At 55.6% G+C, this 18,106-nt stretch overlaps 7 protein-coding genes across 7 annotated transcripts; all 7 read right to left on the bottom strand.

Annotated features, from left to right (window-relative positions):
* Positions 1-16: 16 nt before the first annotated feature.
* ColSpa_04224 (flap endonuclease GEN 1) lies at positions 17-1,807 on the bottom strand (the record flags this gene model as incomplete). The annotated part of the gene is made up of 1 exon (XM_049270436.1): positions 17-1,807. The coding sequence occupies one exon, from the start codon at positions 1,805-1,807 to the stop codon at positions 17-19; it is 1,791 nt and encodes a 596-aa protein (XP_049126393.1).
* A 334-nt stretch (positions 1,808-2,141) lies between these two features.
* Positions 2,142-2,395, bottom strand: ColSpa_04223 (uncharacterized protein; the record flags this gene model as incomplete). The annotated part of the gene is made up of 2 exons (XM_049270435.1): positions 2,142-2,310; positions 2,382-2,395. 2 exons carry the CDS (start codon positions 2,393-2,395, stop codon positions 2,142-2,144), a joined length of 183 nt encoding a protein of 60 aa, XP_049126392.1.
* A 595-nt stretch (positions 2,396-2,990) lies between these two features.
* Positions 2,991-5,617, bottom strand: ColSpa_04222 (uncharacterized protein; the record flags this gene model as incomplete). The annotated part of the gene is made up of 2 exons (XM_049270434.1): positions 2,991-3,023; positions 3,209-5,617. 2 exons carry the CDS (start codon positions 5,615-5,617, stop codon positions 2,991-2,993), a joined length of 2,442 nt encoding a protein of 813 aa, XP_049126391.1.
* Positions 5,618-6,397: 780 nt separating this feature from the next.
* ColSpa_04221 (uncharacterized protein) lies at positions 6,398-7,262 on the bottom strand (the record flags this gene model as incomplete). Its single annotated transcript, XM_049270433.1, has 3 exons — positions 6,398-6,515; positions 6,582-6,677; positions 6,886-7,262. The coding sequence occupies 3 exons, from the start codon at positions 7,260-7,262 to the stop codon at positions 6,398-6,400; spliced, it is 591 nt and encodes a 196-aa protein (XP_049126390.1).
* Positions 7,263-8,999: 1,737 nt separating this feature from the next.
* ColSpa_04220 (uncharacterized protein) lies at positions 9,000-10,347 on the bottom strand (the record flags this gene model as incomplete). Its single annotated transcript, XM_049270432.1, has 3 exons — positions 9,000-9,668; positions 9,752-9,833; positions 9,935-10,347. The coding sequence occupies 3 exons, from the start codon at positions 10,345-10,347 to the stop codon at positions 9,000-9,002; spliced, it is 1,164 nt and encodes a 387-aa protein (XP_049126389.1).
* A 1,423-nt stretch (positions 10,348-11,770) lies between these two features.
* ColSpa_04219 (uncharacterized protein) lies at positions 11,771-12,478 on the bottom strand (the record flags this gene model as incomplete). Its single annotated transcript, XM_049270431.1, has 1 exon — positions 11,771-12,478. One exon carries the CDS (start codon positions 12,476-12,478, stop codon positions 11,771-11,773), a length of 708 nt encoding a protein of 235 aa, XP_049126388.1.
* Positions 12,479-12,605: 127 nt separating this feature from the next.
* On the bottom strand, positions 12,606-13,268 carry ColSpa_04218 (uncharacterized protein; the record flags this gene model as incomplete). The annotated part of the gene is made up of 1 exon (XM_049270430.1): positions 12,606-13,268. One exon carries the CDS (start codon positions 13,266-13,268, stop codon positions 12,606-12,608), a length of 663 nt encoding a protein of 220 aa, XP_049126387.1.
* Between the last annotated feature and the right edge of the window lie 4,838 nt (positions 13,269-18,106).

Genomic DNA, 18,106 nt, shown 5'->3' with positions numbered 1-18,106 from the left:
TCCCGGCCTTCCTCCGCTACAATATCTCCAAAGGATCATCAGCCGTTCCCTTACCACAGCCGCTCGCCAGCGGCTTGGCGGCGCCTGGCTGCGCATCCTTCGCAGAGGGGTTGTTTCGGACGCTTCCTTTCGTCCTGACCGGCACACTCCGCATGGAATCCTGAGAGGAGTCTAGCTCCATCTCAAGCAACATCTGTCTCCCTCGTGCCCCAGGTACCGCATGCCGCGCGTATTCCGCGAGAGAGCTTTCCAGTTTTCTCTTCTTGCTGTCGCCGCCTCGAATGTCCCCTGCCTCGTCGTCCTCCTCGTCAAGGCTCCAGATCTTGTCTAGTGTGGAGCTGAAGTTCCCAAGTCTGGCGTCAACGGTAGTGCTGCCACCGCCTCGACCTGCATCGAGCTTCGCCAGTCGCTTTCTTCGAAAGGTGTCGGGGCTGATTGGTGTTCTTACCGTTGTGGTATCTGACGCGGAAGAATGACCTGTACCCGAGGACTGGCCGTCGACTCGATGCTCAGTTCCTGGACGACGGCGGCCGTGGATCGGGGTCGTGACTTGGATGTGATCTCTGTTACTGCGAGTATCTTTGATGGGAGTCTGCTTCTTGCTTGACTGGGTGTCGTCCAGGATTTGCTGCTGCTGATTCAGGAGGTCCTGTGGGACACCTATGTCGCCCCCTGGAGCTGCGCTGAACGAGAGCAAAGGCGTTGTGAAACTACCGGTACCAGCTGGGAAGAGGCTTTCCACGAAGGAAAGATCACTACCGAGGGGCGTCTGTTGAACCTTTGAGTCTTGAGGCGGGTGTACCGGATGAATCTTGTTGGGCGGAGGCGTCTTGGGCTCTTTTCGCCAACGTTGAAACTCTGCGTCAGACAAGCCCTGACTGAGAATCGCGTCGAGCATATCGACTTTTGCATTCATTATTGGTTGTCCTTCCCGCCTTCTATCGAGCTCGCCCCATCGATTCAGAAGATGGTTTCCCTCAGAGATGAGAACGGCCTTCTCAATGCCAAAAAAGACTTGACACGGATCAAACTCGACAGAGGTCGTTGGGCCGTCCTTCCGTTTCTGCACAACCTTTGCCACAAGATTGCGTGCTTCAGTGTTGTTCTTTAGAAACCTCTGGTTCATTGTCACGGGTATGAATTGCTCCACCCACCAAATGGTGGCCATTCGAGAAAAGAAACGTGCCTGCATCCACGGAATCGTCGTCCTCATGCTCTCAGTTGTGTGCGTCCTGTACCATTCGCCCTGTAAGAATGGAAGACTGTTAAGAGTTGCTGCGTCGGAGACGGTGGGGTTCCGACAATTCCTCAAGGCCTGGAGGCTAGGGAAGTTTCCAATGTTGGATCTCTCCTTGTTGAAATTCAAACTCGAACTTGATGTAATTCTGTCTATCGCCTCTTCGAGACGCGTCCGCCAACGAGCCGCATCGGCCTCTGTTTGGATTCGCCAGAACCCCTCGACGAGACCCCCGTTCTTGGTTAACTGGCGAGCTATGGACTCACCACACCCTTTGAGCCCGGCAGGAGCGTAGTCACATTCAGTCAACATCCCAAAGAGTGTAATGCTCTTCTTGTTGAACAGCCCCGTTTTTCTGATATCCCTCATGTCGAAGGATCGGGCTTCTTCTTTGAGCTTGTGGTTCTTGGCATTTCGCAGGTCCTTGATCAGAAGGGTGCAGCCGAACATGAACGGGTCGCCATCTTCGGACCAAATAGCGTCGACCAAGCCCTTCTGCTGTAGTAGTGCACACTCGGCCTCGGCCTCTCCAGGGGCTTGATGCCACGGCACGAGGATATGGTCAAGCATGTCCTTGAGGAGTGCAGTGGTTGCCTCGCGCTGACCGTATCGTTTTGATCCCCTCTTCACCCCCGGCCGCTTTTCGCCGTCAAAAACGAAAAGGAGTTGGATACCTAGACGCAGTAGCGGCAGGATGCGTTCGAGTATGGCTTTCTCCCGAGGGTGTGAACCAGGGCTTTCTGTGCATGTTTTAGGTGAATTTTTTGATTGTCACAAACATTGTTAAGAGTGAAACCCTTTATCCGAGCGGGGGTTGTTGATGCCAAGAAGACGGAAAGTCGCATCTCGTGAAATGGAAGAGAGGTCGCGAAGTGATAGGGGACGGGACAGGAGAAGAGATAGGTTACGAACTCTGTTGAATTTCGGCCTCCTTCGCATCCGTAATATTCTTGAATCTCCAATGGGCCTCGTCAATGGCTATCCGCAGCGGTCGCCCGTGTTCCTTGAGATGATCTGCAGCCCATCGAGCCAGCGACCTCTCCTTACCCGTTTCGTTGACAACGTTCCAAAAACTGAAGGAGAGGTCAGTGGAAGGGACCACAGAGAGCCAACAATGACTTGATGTGGATAGAATTGAGCTCACTGTTCGATGCCCATGATATCCGAACAATACGCGAAAAGGCAGCAAGTGGAAAGCGCCTACACGGAAAGAAAAGGAGTATATCGCTGCGGGGGCAAGGCGCGTATAAGTGAACAGAGACACGTGGGCACCAGTGCAGACGGAACGGCCAGGGACGTCTTGGAACCTATCTTCGTGAGAAATACGAGATAGAACAAGATGACAATCTGTTCAAAAACGCAATTATCAGAGAAGAAGATAGGGGGGTAGGAAGGAGGGGTTGCGCTCATACGTTACCATCGCTGGGAAGGCGCATCCGGGCGCACAGACCATGAGGCAGGCATCTTCACCAAATTTCAGCATACCGACGCCAGATATCCCAGCGGGGAGGTACGTTACTGAAAGGTTGACCATCGCGTACGAACACTTGTTATAAGAGCCACAATGGCTGCACTAAAAATATGAACACGGGCTGCCCTATTGATACAGGTCTATTTTGTACAGTACTAGCTTCATAACATGATGGGCTCTGGAGACGTGGGCCTCTCTGGGAGCCATGCCATTCCTAGCATTTGTCCTCCTGAACGCCATGCGACTCCTTGTAAATATCGTATCCCGTATCTCGGCCCTACTTCAAGCCTTGACTCCCCTAGCGTTTATCTCGCCCTTCTCCCCGATATTTAAACGTACGCGACAGTCAGGGCAATACCACTTAGTCGTACGCGCGGGGATGTGCGTCATACCGACGCACTCTAGATGGAACCACTCCTTATCGCAGTTCTTGTTTAGACGTGTCAGCATACGAAAAGAAACGAAACACCAGGCACTCAAGCTGGACAAAGAGTACTTACATCATTGTCGCATGCAATCATCTCGCCAAAGCTGACCCTGTTGCAGTCGCAGTACCGCGGCTCATTGGGATCGATCGGGTTGCCCTCGTCGTCCTCCTCCAGCTCAATCTCGATTGGCTGACCCTTCTCCTTTTTTTGGGCGCGCTTCTTTTTGGGCGCGGCCTTGCGCTTGCCCACGGCACTGCTGCCTCCAGCGTTCGTCTTGCTGACAATACCTGGCACAGGCTTTCTAGTCCTCTTGCTCGGTTGTCTCTGCTCTGGCGCTGGAGTGTTCCTCGCGGTACTAGCGCGACGCGGTCGGTCAGTGGCCAGCGAGGGCTGCGGCTCTTGACTCGTAGCTTTCCCTCTGGATCCGGGACGTCGCTGGCCTTCCGGGACGGGTGTTGTGCCCGGCGTCGCCGCACGGGAGCTTGACTGTTTGATGGAAGGGGCCGCAGAGGACGAACGCTGCGTTTGCGGAGCCTGCTGCGGTGGCAGCGAGGCGGGGTTTTCCACTTGCTGTTGGCCTTTCTTTGCCATGTCGCCCCTGGTTTCCCTTCTGGGCGCAGTATCGCGCACTGGAGGAAGAATCGGGGTGGTTGACTTCTTGGGTGACAAAAGCGGCGGAGGTATGGGCGTCTCCGCAGGCGGTTTCGTCACGATATTCGCCGGTCCAGTGCTCGCAACGGATGGAGGCTGCCCGGTTGAACCGGTTGGCGACGACGCCGGCGCAGAGGTGTTTGCCGGCTTCGTAGTCGCCGTGGCTGCAGCGTCCTGACCAGGGATCGGGATTGGCACGGGAGTTGTCATCTTAGGAGTAACTGCAGTGCCACCCGGGGTAAGAACAGGAGGCGGTATGGGGGTCTCGGCCAGGGGCTGCGAGGCAAGACTAGCTCTGAGATGAGGCAGCGGCACCGGTGTCTCCGTCTTGGTCCGCTTCGGCGCAGGACGGGGGGCCGGTGTCTCGACTGGCTCGGGCTTTTCAGCCTCAGCCTCCGGAACAGAGTCTCTCTTGCGCTTGGTGCCGTTCGGCTTCGGCTTGGCTTTGGCGTTGGGGGTCGCCTTGTTTGCGGATTTCGGCTGGTCTGCACCGTTGTTCGAACCTGACCCTGACTGCGGCGCTTCATGAGACATCAAAAGCCTTGCAGCCTCCCTAAACTGTCGAGCTGATTCCTCTGCCTCTTCAGCAGCTTGCTTGGCTAACGACTCTCGCTTGAGCTTCTTCGCCTCATTCAGCTTCATGCCCCTGTTGCTCAGCTGGATGTCGTCCGAAGCAAGCGCGGCAGCGCTGATTGCGCCCTCCGGAATCTGTTTGTTGCCGGTCTCGGCATCGGGGGCTAGAGCGGGAGGCACTTGGTCAAACACCCTACCCTCGTCCTCGGCCTTCTTTTTTGCCTCCTTGTAAGCGTCGATTCCACGACCGAGCGTCTTCAGTTCTCGCAAAATCATGGTGTCACTAGGATTCCATGTTGCGTTTTTCTTCATACGCTTCCTTAATCTTGCCAACTCCCATGGCGTCAGCTGAAGCCAGGGAGCATCCACACTTCCTATGACGGCATTTTCTGGCGGAGGCTGCAGCACAACAGCAGGAGTGGCGGCTGTAGCGGGGGTTGCGGCCGATTTAGGGGGGCGCGATGATGCAGCTTTTGGAGTCTTTGGTGGCCTGGCTTTGGGGGTCTTGAGGACCCTGATCCGGGGTGCGGGCGTTGACCGAGCTGGCGTGCGCCCAAGAGATTCGTCGTCGTCTTCTTCAGAGCTTTCGTCGCTGTCGTCTGAGTACGCCACAAACTGGTCGTAGGGTGGTAGCACCTCGCCGGGAACAGTAATCCTGGGTATCCGTGGTCGTCGCACCTTTTCGCCATCCCCGTTGCGCATTATTCTCGGCGCCCTAACAAGTTGAGGGGACTTGGAAGTGGCCACCGGGCTCTTCTGTTCCTCAGTCGGGTAGTTTTCCAGCATATCCTTTAACTTTGCCAGTATCGTCTTTGCGCGATTATAGTGACGGCTCACGTTCTCGGACATGCGGACCGCCTCGGCGTGCGCGAAGACGCGCGAACTGACCGCATGGTTGAGACTATCCGAGATTTCGGCGCGCAACTGTACAGGAGACGGGCGCTCTTCGGCGGGGATGCTGGGGAGCTTGCCCCAGGTTGAGGTGAGGTTGTGCACGTTGAGGGATGCATCTCCGTATGTCTGGTCGAGCTTGCCGATCAGGGTCAACGATCGCATCATATCGGAAGGGAGGTATTCGGTAAAATCGAGAAAGTCGGTGACTGTTGCCTGGGCGTCTGGGTCGGCGCGCATCTCGAGCGATTCGACGGAGTTGCTGATAGCGCCGAGCGACTGATGGATGTTGTGTTCGACCGACGTCTTGTTTTTGGGCGACACCTCGACGTCCATGGCGTCTGCGTGCTCGTCGGTGGAGGCCATCTTTTTTGATGAAGAAAAAAGGTTCGTCGGCCAAGATATCGGCGTCGAGTTTACTATGAATGCATTTGGTACGTTGTTGTCGTTGGAGTAGGTTGCTGAGTGTACTGCGAAATAAGGTTGCGCATCCCCTGGGATGGAGCCAATTGTCGCGTTTGCGAAGGAGGTCGCGACCTGACGTGGTGTTCGATTTAGCTCCAGGAGCTCCCTGGCGCTAGGGGCAGCTGCGAGGTGGCGGGGCTCCTGCCAACCACTGACGGGCCAGATTGATGTGGCTTGTGCATACTCTGTGCCGGAACATTGAGACTCCGTAAGTGACCTTCCACTTTGGGATACTGGGTTTCCCCAGGTCAGACCCGCTGCGTCCCATTATATTGGGGGTGGGATTCTTCGAACTCAGTCAAGTCATCAACAACGAGGTTTGCATACTCGGTACAGCAAGTCAAACGGCTCTGCCGTCTTGTTCTGTAATAAAAAGGTTAAATACTGCTACTTGTAGCTGGATTATCTGCAACACGGAATCCCTGATCACGATGACTATGCAGCTCCACATCCATTTAATAGGCTCGTTTGCCGTCATGATATCCTCAACGCCGAACGCTATCCCATTGGAGAACCCATTCGCCTGGTGCCGCGTCCTACACATCATCCTTGTCCCTTAGCCACCTCATCAACATCCATCTTTATTATGTCCCAATATCCTATTTGAAGCCTTCCAATCAATTAGGCGCAGTCCCTCTTCCCCTTGTAAGTGGCCTCGCCACTAACCAGGCATCGGGTAGGTCACCAGCCGACGTCTTCCTCACGGCTGATGATCGCACCCCAAATCTTCTCCTCTTCTTCGGCGTGGTATCCCGAGTTCGGTCCCACGATCGTCAGCGACCCGTACAGAGTCATCTTCCTACATTTTCTGCCGTCGTCCGTCAGCAACAAAACGTTTCGAAGTGTGCCCACCCAACCAACTTACAGAAACCCGTTAATCGTCGTGTTACCATAAATCTCCAGATCCTTGGCCTCACACGTCCCGGTGACTCTCAACTTGCCGAAGCCTTTGACTTTATCTCTATCATCATAAAACGTGACATGTCAGCAAGGTTCTGTAGGCGACAAGTTGCTTCAATAAATACTTACCCAACACACATGCACCCAACGACCTGAATGTTCCCATACGCCTTCATCCTCCCACTGCTCACATACCTCATAAGCCTTCGTCGCTCTTTGAAATCACAGGAGGACGACAACTAACACGGAAAGAGAAAGAAGCCACTCACTCGCACACCAGGTTCCCATTAACCTCGACGGCCCCGTACGCCTCAACCTTGTCCCTCACGTCGAAATCACCATTAAACGTGACATTTCCACCGGCCCCCACGGATCCAGCGATCTTTAGCGGACCTTGCAATGTGATCTCCCCGTCACTCCGTATTGACTTGGACTTGGTCATCGCTGTTGTTGTTGTAGTTGTGGTGTTAAGGGTCTCCTCATAATCCGTTGCCGGGCTGGGACCGGCCGCAGCAGTAGTTGACGACGAGGCGTAGTAGCTTTCTGTTGTTCCTGCGGGAGAGACGCCGTGCCGCTCGTCGTAGGTTTCGTATTGCCCGGGGCTCTCTCTGCCTTTTCTTGATGGCTGCTTTGATCTAGGAGACATGATTCGGTAGTGAGCTCGGCCAGTCTCCACTAACAAGTGCTTCTATGAGCTAGACTATGTTACAATCTCTTACAGAGCAACTGCCGTCTGGTTGAAGGCCAGTGGTCCTTGACCCATATATGAACTGGGACAACGCTCTCCTCCGAAAAGACCGACCGGCACTCCTAAACTGACAAATGCTCGACAACATCCCCACCGTTGGACAAAACGCCTCAGCCGTTCAGTTACATCGGGAAAAAACCAGAGAGCTGAGCACGATGACCACTTTTGCACATTGCACGCTCGTCGTGACCGCACCGCCCAATACGAGCTGTCCATGTGCCTCTGAAACCCCTGCATCCTGCTCTCTCGCACATCTCGCCGCGGCAAGGGAACCCGACGGCCAGAGAGAGAAGACTCGAGACCTGATCTGCGGATCGTCATGTCATCCCAGCAGACGCAGCGGCGGCACATCCCCCCGGGACGGCACACCTCTCGCTCTTTAGAGACAGCAGTCACGCCCAGCCCCAGCTGCGATGTCACCGAGTCCCAGCTAGCCGCCCCGCGTCGGGCGCGCACCCGCCATGCGCGGCACTGCGGCAGACGTCGATCTGGCTGGTGTTGGTGTGCGGGAGGACAAGGCTCGGGGGAGGAGGGAGATAGTTCATGCTCATTGTCTCAGTTGCAAGTCGTTCCCTACCTCATCCTCCCCCTCCACGGAACAAAAAGGAAAGAAAGCCTTGCAAAAACCATTGCAAATGACGAGAATCGAGAGCAAGGCTCGGGGAACCTGGCTCTCGGTATGTCATTAGCCCTGCGCAAATCACCCCGATCGGGAAGCGTTCGGAGGTCATGGGGGAGGGAGCCCGCAGGCGAAATGTCCCCCTCCCCCCGGCACCCGAACTATCTTTCAACCACCCCCCGGTCCGTCCAAGCGAACATCTTCAGGTGAACCGCGCTCTTGCCTTTCAGCTTGACAAGCAGCCGGTGCCCGATAAAAACCCAGACCCGTTCGCCTCACCAGAGAAAAGGTTGGAAATATTCCCATCATGGATTGTCAATACCCGCGCGAAACGTCAGCCGCGCATTCCGGAAAGGGCCACTCTTGAACGACATTTACAATCTTGCTTCTGTCGGGGCCCCCCACCTTTTCAGCCCTACTACTATGTACGTCGGCTAACCCGACCACTCACCCAATGCCCAAGACCCTCAGGCAAGCAATCTTTTCGCTAGCGTCCTGCACCCGGCTGATGGATTGGGACTAGTTCCTGCGTTTTATTGACCAGGCGAGGCTGACTTGGGAGGGCGGGTTTCTTACATACCTACCCACTAGCTCATGAGCCATCACGTCACGTATTCGACTGGAGGGATCGACAAATGTTAATAGCTTAACCATACTCCGGTGAATTCCATCGGTGGGTGGACTCCTTATACACGGGTTCCCGAAGCACACACCAAAGATTCAAAGAGACATGAGTCTACATGACTCGAAACATAGAAAATAGACAAGAAAAATGGTATACATCAGCTTGACAACTGGATGAGGCGGCTGTAACAACCTTGTGCATATTCACCTTCCTCGACTCAAGCAAAGAGTCTCCCCTCTAATGAGACTTTGAGAATCCCACAATGGTACCGCCCGTGTCTGCCGAGATGCCCCCTCAAACTCCTCTCTCTTTGTACCGTAAGCACTCTGGAATCTGCCTCGCTGAGGAGGTATTTTCCTGTTTGCAACGCAAAGAAAGGCAAATCCCTTTCTCATGCATCTCCGCCACCAACGAATCCAAGACCGACGCCTGTCAAGAATGCGGCGCCAACCCAGGCGCCGGCATACAGAGACGCGCCATATGATTCGACGCCGTTGACGGTCATGAAGGTCTGGAGGTAGGTGTTGACGCCAGTGACAAGCATGGCCACGGCCGTTCGCAGAATGACAACTTTTTCCCGCGTCGTGTAGCCCCAGATATTCCACGCCAGAGTCTCGCCCAGAGTAGCCGTCGCGGGATCGAACTCGGCGAGCTTGTCGTCCTCGGCAGTCTCGCCGGTCGCGACGAAGGGCGTGAAGATGAAGGATCTTGCGGCGATGCCAAAAGCAATCGTCACAGGCAGCGTGGCCAGGAAGTTGGTGGTGTAGGCCGGTGCGAGACTGGGCAGACCCTTAAAGTAGAGTACGAGGGTCGTAGGTAGGTAGGTCTTGTAGGCAGTGAAGAGAGTGAGGCTGTAGATGGCCGCCGCCAGAATAGTGGTGTAGATTTGAATCGGGATGTCGGTAATAATCTCGCGGTTGGCGACGTTCTTAGCACCGGCGTGCGCGCCCGACAAGGGTCTCAGAAGCTGGAAAGGTACAAAGGTTGACAGCATCTCAATACCCAGGGCTGAGATGGCGGTCGCGGGGCTGATGTTGTAAAAGGTGGCGATGAGGTAGACCTAGAAGCAGGCCTCGTGTCAGCAGGACCAAAGTCACTTGGATTAGGGACGCCATCATGATCATGCCTCAGTGCAGGACATACCGGAGGGCCATGCGCAAGCAGGTTAAGCGCAGCGAGGTCGTAGCTATCAAAGTTGCCGAACCAGCCCAACGCAAGCTCGAATCTATCCGAGACCGGAACCGTCAGCAAAACCACGCTTCTTCTTCGTACTGCCCCGTACGACCTCTGTAGGGTCAGTTGTCGGGGATACAAAGAACAACTCACATGCGCCATCCGGCCAAAGTCGCGACCTCGCCCCAGGTATCCAAGCTCTTGGAGATCCCCGCCAGCTCTCCGCGGCTCCACTCGCTGAGGAAGCTGTAGCAAAGACTCGAAATACTGAAGCTCAATACCGTGACGAGCGGGAACTGTAACGCGGCTGGCAGATGCGAGCGCTGCCGCCGCGGGTGCTGGTGGTCGCGATCCCTCTCGCTGATCTGCGTGGCCTCCGACTCCTTAGCCGCTGCCACCTCCGTCGCGTCGTTGACGACGCCCAAGGCCTCGACCGTACCGTCGGGGGCCGTCTCGAGGGACTCGAGGTGGCTCGCGATGGGCTCGATCGCGCGCGTCGTGGTCTCGTCGACGTCGGGCGCCTCGACGGCCCGCGCGGCCTCGCCTCTGCGTCGTAGGGTCGGCATCTTGGTTTTTCGCGCGCGTGTGTTTGGGGATGAATTGATGAAGCAACGTGTCGTGTTGCTCGTGATGGGAAAAAGAAAAAAAAAAAGAGGGAGTACAGCCGAGAGGTAGCGATGCGCCAGCTGAAGAGGGGTACAGGGAACAGTGTCAAGGTAGCGAGGTGGGAGGGAGACACGAGCCGCGGCTGCCGTTTGCGATTTGCGACAGGATGAGATCAACCAGGCAAAGAGGGAAAGAAGAGAAGTGAGACCTTTGCGTTTCCCACCTCCGGACGCTGCTGTGGCCTATGATGTTGTCGAGTGGAGAAAGAAGCTCTCCCGGCGGATAAAGGTGACGTCGCTGGGGAAACAGCAGCTAGAGGAAGGTGGTGAGGTAAGCTGGTTGGCCCCGTCCGCACCAAACGAACCAAAAGACTAGCTCAAAGGGTCTCCCGTCCTGCCCCCCCACACCCGCCGACCACCGAACGACCGCCGTGGTTCAGCGTCCCGCCCACTGAAGGGGAAAACAGCTCCACTGGGAGCGGGTGCACGCAAGGATCGAGTTTTCCTTGCTCCGTTTATTCGATCCGTATTTTGCAGACTTTTTCTTCTTTATGATCTTCCCTCTCTTCCGGGAAAATTTCTCCATCACCCTCTTCCGCTTCAGAGGCATAAAAAACCCAGAAGCCCCCCCGATTCCCTCGAGATCTGGGGGCGAGATTTGACACCCTCGGTTTGCGCTTCTCGAAGACTGCTCTTGCTCCAACCAAACCTCCTTTCGTTTGCCTGGTGTCTGTGTGATCTTCAAAACTTGATGAGCTCACATGCAAATCTTCGCCTTCGGGAGTAACGCTCCGGGTGTGCCTGGTTAAGGTTGCTGCTGGCTTGGTTGACGTCCAACCAGACCAGCCAGCCCGTCTTGTCACTCTAGCAGTCGCCGCTGGTAAACAAGAGCCACACATCCCATATATACCCATCATCACCAATAGTTCTCTCCATCACTCAAGGGCCCATACAGGTCACAGTCGACAAATGCCAAAATATTTTGATCATTTTTTTCTTCTTATATTCGTTATGCTGGCTTCAAACCGAACAAAAGAGCGTTGCGGCCATTCTTGAGGCATCGCACTCGTTTGTCTCGTAAGATCCATCAGTGTAATAGCTTTGGGCGTTCGCTCGACGCCCTCTCCGTCTCTCACTTTAACCTCGTGGAGATGCAATCTCGATCCATCCCATCGACCTGCCTTGTTTGGCCGGGCCATGATGCAAGATCGGGCCCTCCACTCCTTGGTGCTGAGAGATCGGCGGCGGAGCCAGAACCACCTCGTTTACAGGGTTTAGTATATGGTGGTACAAAAGAAACACAAAACCACCCTTCTCTTCCCTTCATCGGTCATGTACTCATCTCCTCAGATATCGTCGGCATCAATGGTCGAACCGGAGCTTTCTACTCTTCCATCCGTCCGAAGACGCCGTCGTCATCCTCGTCGCTCCGAGACCGAGACCGACGGTCAAAGTCGTCGTCGTCCATCACGCTATCGCTGTCTTCCATTTTGACGTCAGCGTTGCGAACCTCGCCCCGTGTGAAGCTCTCTGGCTGTCTGCTGGGGAAGCTGTTGAGGAATCCGGCGCTAAACCCGGCGCTGAACCCTGCACTCGAGAAGGATGCGGCTTGATCGAGATACTGCGCAGGTAGCGGAGGCACGGGAGGGGCGTCGGCTGGAAGTTGTACGGCCCGACCACTGTTGCTGTTGAAGCTGCAGCTGAGAAGCTCAACCGCGGCGGCCAGGTCGCGATCTTCTTGCCCCGTGGCGTTTCTTCCAGATGATGGTGGCCGCTGGTCTTGGCTGGTTTGACGAAAGTGTGATGGAAATCCCGTACCGTGCGGCATGCTGCCTGTCACAAGGGGATTGGTGGACGATGCCGATTGATATGACCGACCGAATCCGCTTCCAGATCCGAACCGCTTCGAGAACGCACGATCCGACGACGCGAATCCTTCCAATTGGGGCGGCGGGGTGGTGTCGGCAGAGCTGTGTCGCTCGTCCGAATATCCAGAGGCAGCAGGGGAGGCAGACTCTTCTTGATCACTGGGAAAGTCCTTGGCAGAATCCGGAGGAGTGGCCGCATCGGCGTCCTCCTTGCCATGGTTCATGGTCAACAAGACCGAAGCAGCTTCGAGAAGCTGGACTTGTTGGTGCTTGGAAATAAGCAGCTTGGATGTTAAGGACCACTCGGGAGTGTGTTCCCACCTGATCAAAATGAGTCAACGAACTGTCCGACTACACATCGATCAAGAGGAATCCAGCAATCTGATCTCGAGAGCTTATACCGGGGAACATTGGGGATGTGGGTTTGGAAATGAGAAGGGGGACGAACAAATGCTTGGTCAGGCAACTGCTGTGCTTGTATCCCTTTCCACACGTCTCGCACTTGAGTTCAACGCGGTTGAACTTTCGGCTGCCCTCCTTGATGAGGGGCTGCCCGTCGCTGGCGCGACGGATGCGAGCCTTCTGATCATTGTTCTCGCCTTCGTCTGCCGACCCGTTGTTCGGGTCGTCCTCAATGGCGCTCTCATGGATGTCCGTCTTCCCGTCCAAGTGGAACTTCTGTGTTGGCAGACTCGCAGGAGGGGAAGGTAGGCTTCCGACGATTGCAACGCGGGCGGCAGCGCTCTTTGACGCCGTGTTACGGCGAGAGCTAACGGCAATGGGCGTGACTTTGTCACCGCCGATTTCCTTGATTGCTGCTGCCATGGCCGCCGCGTTCGCAGCGGTGTTTGTCATGGACTTGCGGCGGGTGACGCGGTGGTTGGCATTCAGAGCGCCGCCGAGAATGGAGTGAGAGTTGGTACGTGAGTGGGATTGTCGTGTCGTGAGTCCGGAGGAGGAGACGGTCGAGAGAGATGGACGGTGTTGGGTCAATGGCCTCGTGGTCTGCTGCATTTCCTGGACAAGGACAAAGTGATCAGCAAGACTGGGATGGATGAAGGTGCGTGGTGAGAGCGGGCTAATCAGTGCAGGGCATGGGTTGGAATCCCCGTTCCGGGCATACTTTTGAAGAGGCCATTGCCAACTACCGATACTGATCAGGTTCGACAACGAAAGTCGAACGCTTTTTCCCTCGCAAGATGATGGTGAGAGCGTATTTGTTCGTAGAGGCGGTCGTGTTGTGTGGTGTTGTTCGACGGTGGTAGACAGATAGGCAGGTGATGAGTGAGTCGCAAAGACAAGCCTCCGGGCGAGAAATAATATTATTTTGGGGAGGAGCAAGCAATTCAGCAGGGGTGTGTCTGTGGGCGGGTGTACCTAGTAGCTCCGAGCTGGGCCAGCCGACAGCATGTGGTGAGGGTGGTGGTGGTGGTATTGAACGGTTAGGGTGCCTTGGGGTTAGTCGCTGGTGATCAACAGGGCTGTCGAGGTCCAGGCCAACTTCAACTTTTTTTTTCTGTTTCTCTTCTCGCTGTGCCTTGTATCGAGGATGTAGCTAAGTGAGAGGGAAAAGTTGTGGGCTCGAGACAGAGGACGTTTGGAAGGGAACCCGAAAAGTCCAACGATGGGCGACACAGACCAGACGGCCCTTTCCAACAAGTAGCCAGAACGAAAGGGAAGCGCTGGTCGGGGACGAGCATCAGTCCCCATTGGCCGCTTCCCACCATCAGGTCGCTAGGATGAAGGTGCAAGGTGCCAGGAAGAGGGGAGGGGCAGAAGACCGTACCGCAGCAGGACCACACGCCCTCCTCACTCCCTCCCACCTCCACTCACCTAAGAGCGAGCGGCGATGGGAAGAGAAAAGGAGCGGAAGAGGGAGATGGGGCTGGGGTGGGCTGGGGAAAGGGGGGCGTGAGCCTTGCAATTAGAAGTGAGGGTGAGGTGCGCGCCTGGGTACTCCGTACATGGACGACCACGGGGACTGGGCTTCTCTCCTTCTCTCTCTCTCTTCATCCCTCACTTGCACTCTGGCTTCCCCTCTCCGTGTCCCACAGTGTGCACAAGGCACGACTGAACCCAAGGTACGCAGCGATGTACCTCTCAGGTGGTGGGTGGTTGAAAGTGGACATGGCCGTGGACGCAGCGAACGCAGTGGACGGGCGCCAGGAACAAGGAGCATGGAGCATGGCCCGTGGCCGCGTCCTTTGGCAATGAGCGAGCGATGGTCGGCTTCCCAAGCGATGGACGTGTCCGTAAGGCGCCGGTGCGGCGGGGAAAGGTCACTGGGGGAGGGGTGGATGGATCTCGTGGATGAATCCCAGCATCCCATTAATCCTCATCCTACAAGCCCAGACCCATTAGTGACCAGGAGCGATAGCGTGCCTGGGTTGCTTGCACATTGTAAATAGCAACTTTGTGCCCGGCACTTTTTTATCCTCGAGTGCTCGCAGACACTGGATGTCTCCTTGCTCGGATGGTTGTTTCGGCAGCTTCTGGCATTTTGCATCCGAATATTAAGGCGCAAGTGTCAGGTTTCGCGATGCAGTTGCACAACACAACAGCATATTTGCCTCGAGGGTTATGCAGTCCTCGAAGCCTATACCAGAAAGTGATCAAAGAAAGGCCGTCTTTGTTGGTACAACGCCTCGCCCGCACACCAACAGTTGGACTCGTGCCTTGGTCCCTCGCCGGACGAGGGTGGCTTCATTTGGCTCGGGTGCCTTTTCTCTGGGTCGTCTGAAGAATTGTCGGGATCTTGTTAGCCTCGTGACCGCCTCTTCCTTTTCTTCTTCCTCTGTCATCTCTCGGTGTGCGTTCGCGAGGTGACGAAATGGAAACGGATGAGACAATAGTCTCCAATTATCTTGCAAGAATGTTGTGACCTGGTTGAAGCGAGAGGTTCGTCGACTGCGAGTGGCATGTTTCGGCAAGCTGCCAGGCCCAGAGTTGCGTCGCACCCCGCGACAGCTCTGCTCCCCTGGCGTGACAGCTCCATCCAGGCCGGCCAGGCCATTGCTGCAGGCCCTGGAGCTGCGAGCATCGGGCTGGGGCATTGGAGTACATCGTATTTGGCCCGGGGAGCATTGGTCACCTCCGTTTCTCAATTAACTGGGGACAATGGTTTCCGTCGGATCAGTAAAGGGAATCCAGACGCGGGAAGGGACGCAGTAGCTTCGCAACACCATTCGTACTAGGCCAATGCCAATGTTGTGTGTTGTGTGTTTGTTGTGCGGGCTCCATGGTAGCGAGTTGCGCAAAATGCGCTGTGCGGTGCTGAAGCGTGCTTTTGGTCGAATGAGGAGAAGAGAGGAAGGCCGTGAGGGGCAACCTAGGCGGAAAATGTGCTAAAAGGAAGCATTGCGTAAAAAGGCGCTGGCGAGATGTCTTATTGGAACATGGTGGATGTCTCCTGGGGCATCTTCAATCGTCAGGCTTGTGTTGCCTTGACATTATGGTCCGCGTGAGTCGAAAACCCTCGTGTTTTTTGGACGTCGCGTCGTTTCGGGTTCCTCTTGGATGGCCGCCCCGACGTTTTCTTATGGCTGCGCAAGGAGCCTTGAGGTGTCGGCATATCGATGACAGGACGCAGAGAATAAAAAAAAAGAAATGATAAAGAAAATAAAAATTCCCCGACGGTTCTGTTGATCGTTGATCACACGGGAGTCAAGCTAGGAACAGTTCTTCGACGGCGTCGTTGGGCTGACAAGTCATTGGGTGCCAGGCTGGTGTGAAGTGAAGTACATAAGGTACGATGTGCTCTGTATCTGTACTGGCTCTCAAGAATTGTGCTCCAGAGGGGAGGCAGGTGCACAGTGTACTGTAGAGCACCTGGCTTAGGTAAGAGCCCGCCCTCGCCCATTTGAGTCGGTTCTGATAAGGACACACCTGAACATGAATGCACAGTGAGTCGTTCTTTTTAGACTGTGCAACTTGGGTGAGCCGTGCTGCCATGGGTGCACAGTGGAGACAGTATCATACGCAGGTAGCTATGCCCGTTCCTGGGGAAGTTCCAGTCCCATGCCGTACCGCATCCAGTGACGTAGCTTCCTCCGAGCGCGGACAAGCCGATTCTATGTAATTCTTGCTCAAGCCAGGGGCAACAGCTTTGCAGTTCCATATTTGGTCCAAGACCACGGCCAAAGCAAGGGGAACATAGACTGGGCTAACATCGGACAAAACCCCCATAGATACGGTACACAGTTTAGGAGCATGTTGTTCAGCTTTCGTGTCCACTTGGAGAGTGCACCAACACCTGACGATTGCGACGATGGAGAGCCACCACCACCACCACAACCACCACCACTACCACTCGACGCAAGATGATGATACCGCCACGCCCCCCTCCTCGTCCGCCATTCCCTTGTCGTCTCGGCCCCCCCTCTTTTTGTCTTTCTTCCCATATTGCGCTCTAATCCAGCACCCCACAGCGAAACGACCTACCAATCGCCCGCTCCAGAACCGGACCTCACCACTATCCGCTGGGGGGCTCCCACACCCACAGCTCACCACCACCGCCACCTTGCACCACCACCCTCTTACCAGATGCAGGCCCCTCCCGGTGACCGCTAATCACAGGACTTGTTCGCTGGGACGCTCTGCCTGAAGATGGGCTGGGACGGCGTTGGAGCAATGCCAATCCGACCAAAGTTCTGCGCGGCCCACGCTCTTGTGTGCTGGCTGGCGCGTCTCTTCAATACCTACATACAGAAAGTTGGGAGTCCAGCCGTCCCCTCTGGCGATCCCTATGCCTTACTAAGGATTTCGCTCCTCAGACCTTGTGCTGACCGGGAATCCGCTGGAACTCCATAGAGCCGAGCTCTTCACCGGGGTGCTGGCCAAACAGTCTACTCAGAGGGCCGTCTCATCCCCTGTCTCCCTCACTCCGTGCTAGGAGCGCCGCCAGTGCCATTCGGGACAGTCAGCTGCTCCCTCCTCTCCTCTCTCGGGCGCCATGCGGCCTTCTGCTCTGGGTAACTCGGGTAGATTGTCGTGCCTTTGGCGGGACGCCGCTTCTCCCGTCATTGTTGCCGTCCGTTGCCCATCCTGCGTCGCCGGCCAGAATGGGTGACTTTTGCCACTCGACGCTATTTCCTTGGATACCCATTGCATCACTGTGTGGTGGAATGTCTAGGCAGTGGGCAGAGAGCAATCCAAAGATCGTCCGCGCAGGAGTCCTTCCAATACGGACAAGCCCGCCAGTGTCCGGAGATGGACAAGCCATACTACATCCGAGGACGACACGAGGCATGCTCTGCCCGAATCTCGAAGACCTTGCCTTCATATTACGTCCAGCATGCAACTAGTGCGTCACTGGGCGTGGTTCTCCCAAGTCCAGGCCTCGAAGATCGCATTTTCAGTTGCCCAAACTGGCGCTTTGGATGCATGCAAGACCAGTCTCGGTATATGCCGTGAACTGTTCGTCTTCGGCGATTTCCAACGCGACGAGCCCGTGTCTCGACGAAGATGCACGAAGCCTGTTTTTATGCCAGCAACTCAACGAGGTACAGAGAAGGCTACCGCAAAGCCAATGACCCATGCATCTTGGTGCCAGCCTCCTACTTGACCTGCTTCACACGCAGTTTCTTTGGCAACCTCAAACCCCTCCCCCGTTTTACGCCAGGTCAAACAGACTATAGAGAGATTGACAACAATGACAACAAGTCGAATCGGCAACCAACTCGCGTAGCGTCCTGGATAGCTTGACGGCTACGAGACACTCACACTTCTACTAACGGTGAGGATGTGAGCAACGTATGTCCGCTTCAGAACGCTTTACCTGATGACCGAAGATGGCGTAGCATGACGCACCAGTTGACGGTTTGGGGGGCTCTCCGGAATAGTGAGTTGCCTTC

This window comes from Colletotrichum spaethianum, assembly GCF_022836535.1.
Source record: "Colletotrichum spaethianum MAFF 239500 DNA, contig08, whole genome shotgun sequence".
Classification (NCBI taxonomy): Eukaryota; Fungi; Ascomycota; class Sordariomycetes; order Glomerellales; family Glomerellaceae; genus Colletotrichum; species Colletotrichum spaethianum.
Note: the sequence above shows the minus strand (reverse complement) of the source record. Positions and strands in the feature narration are given on the sequence as shown.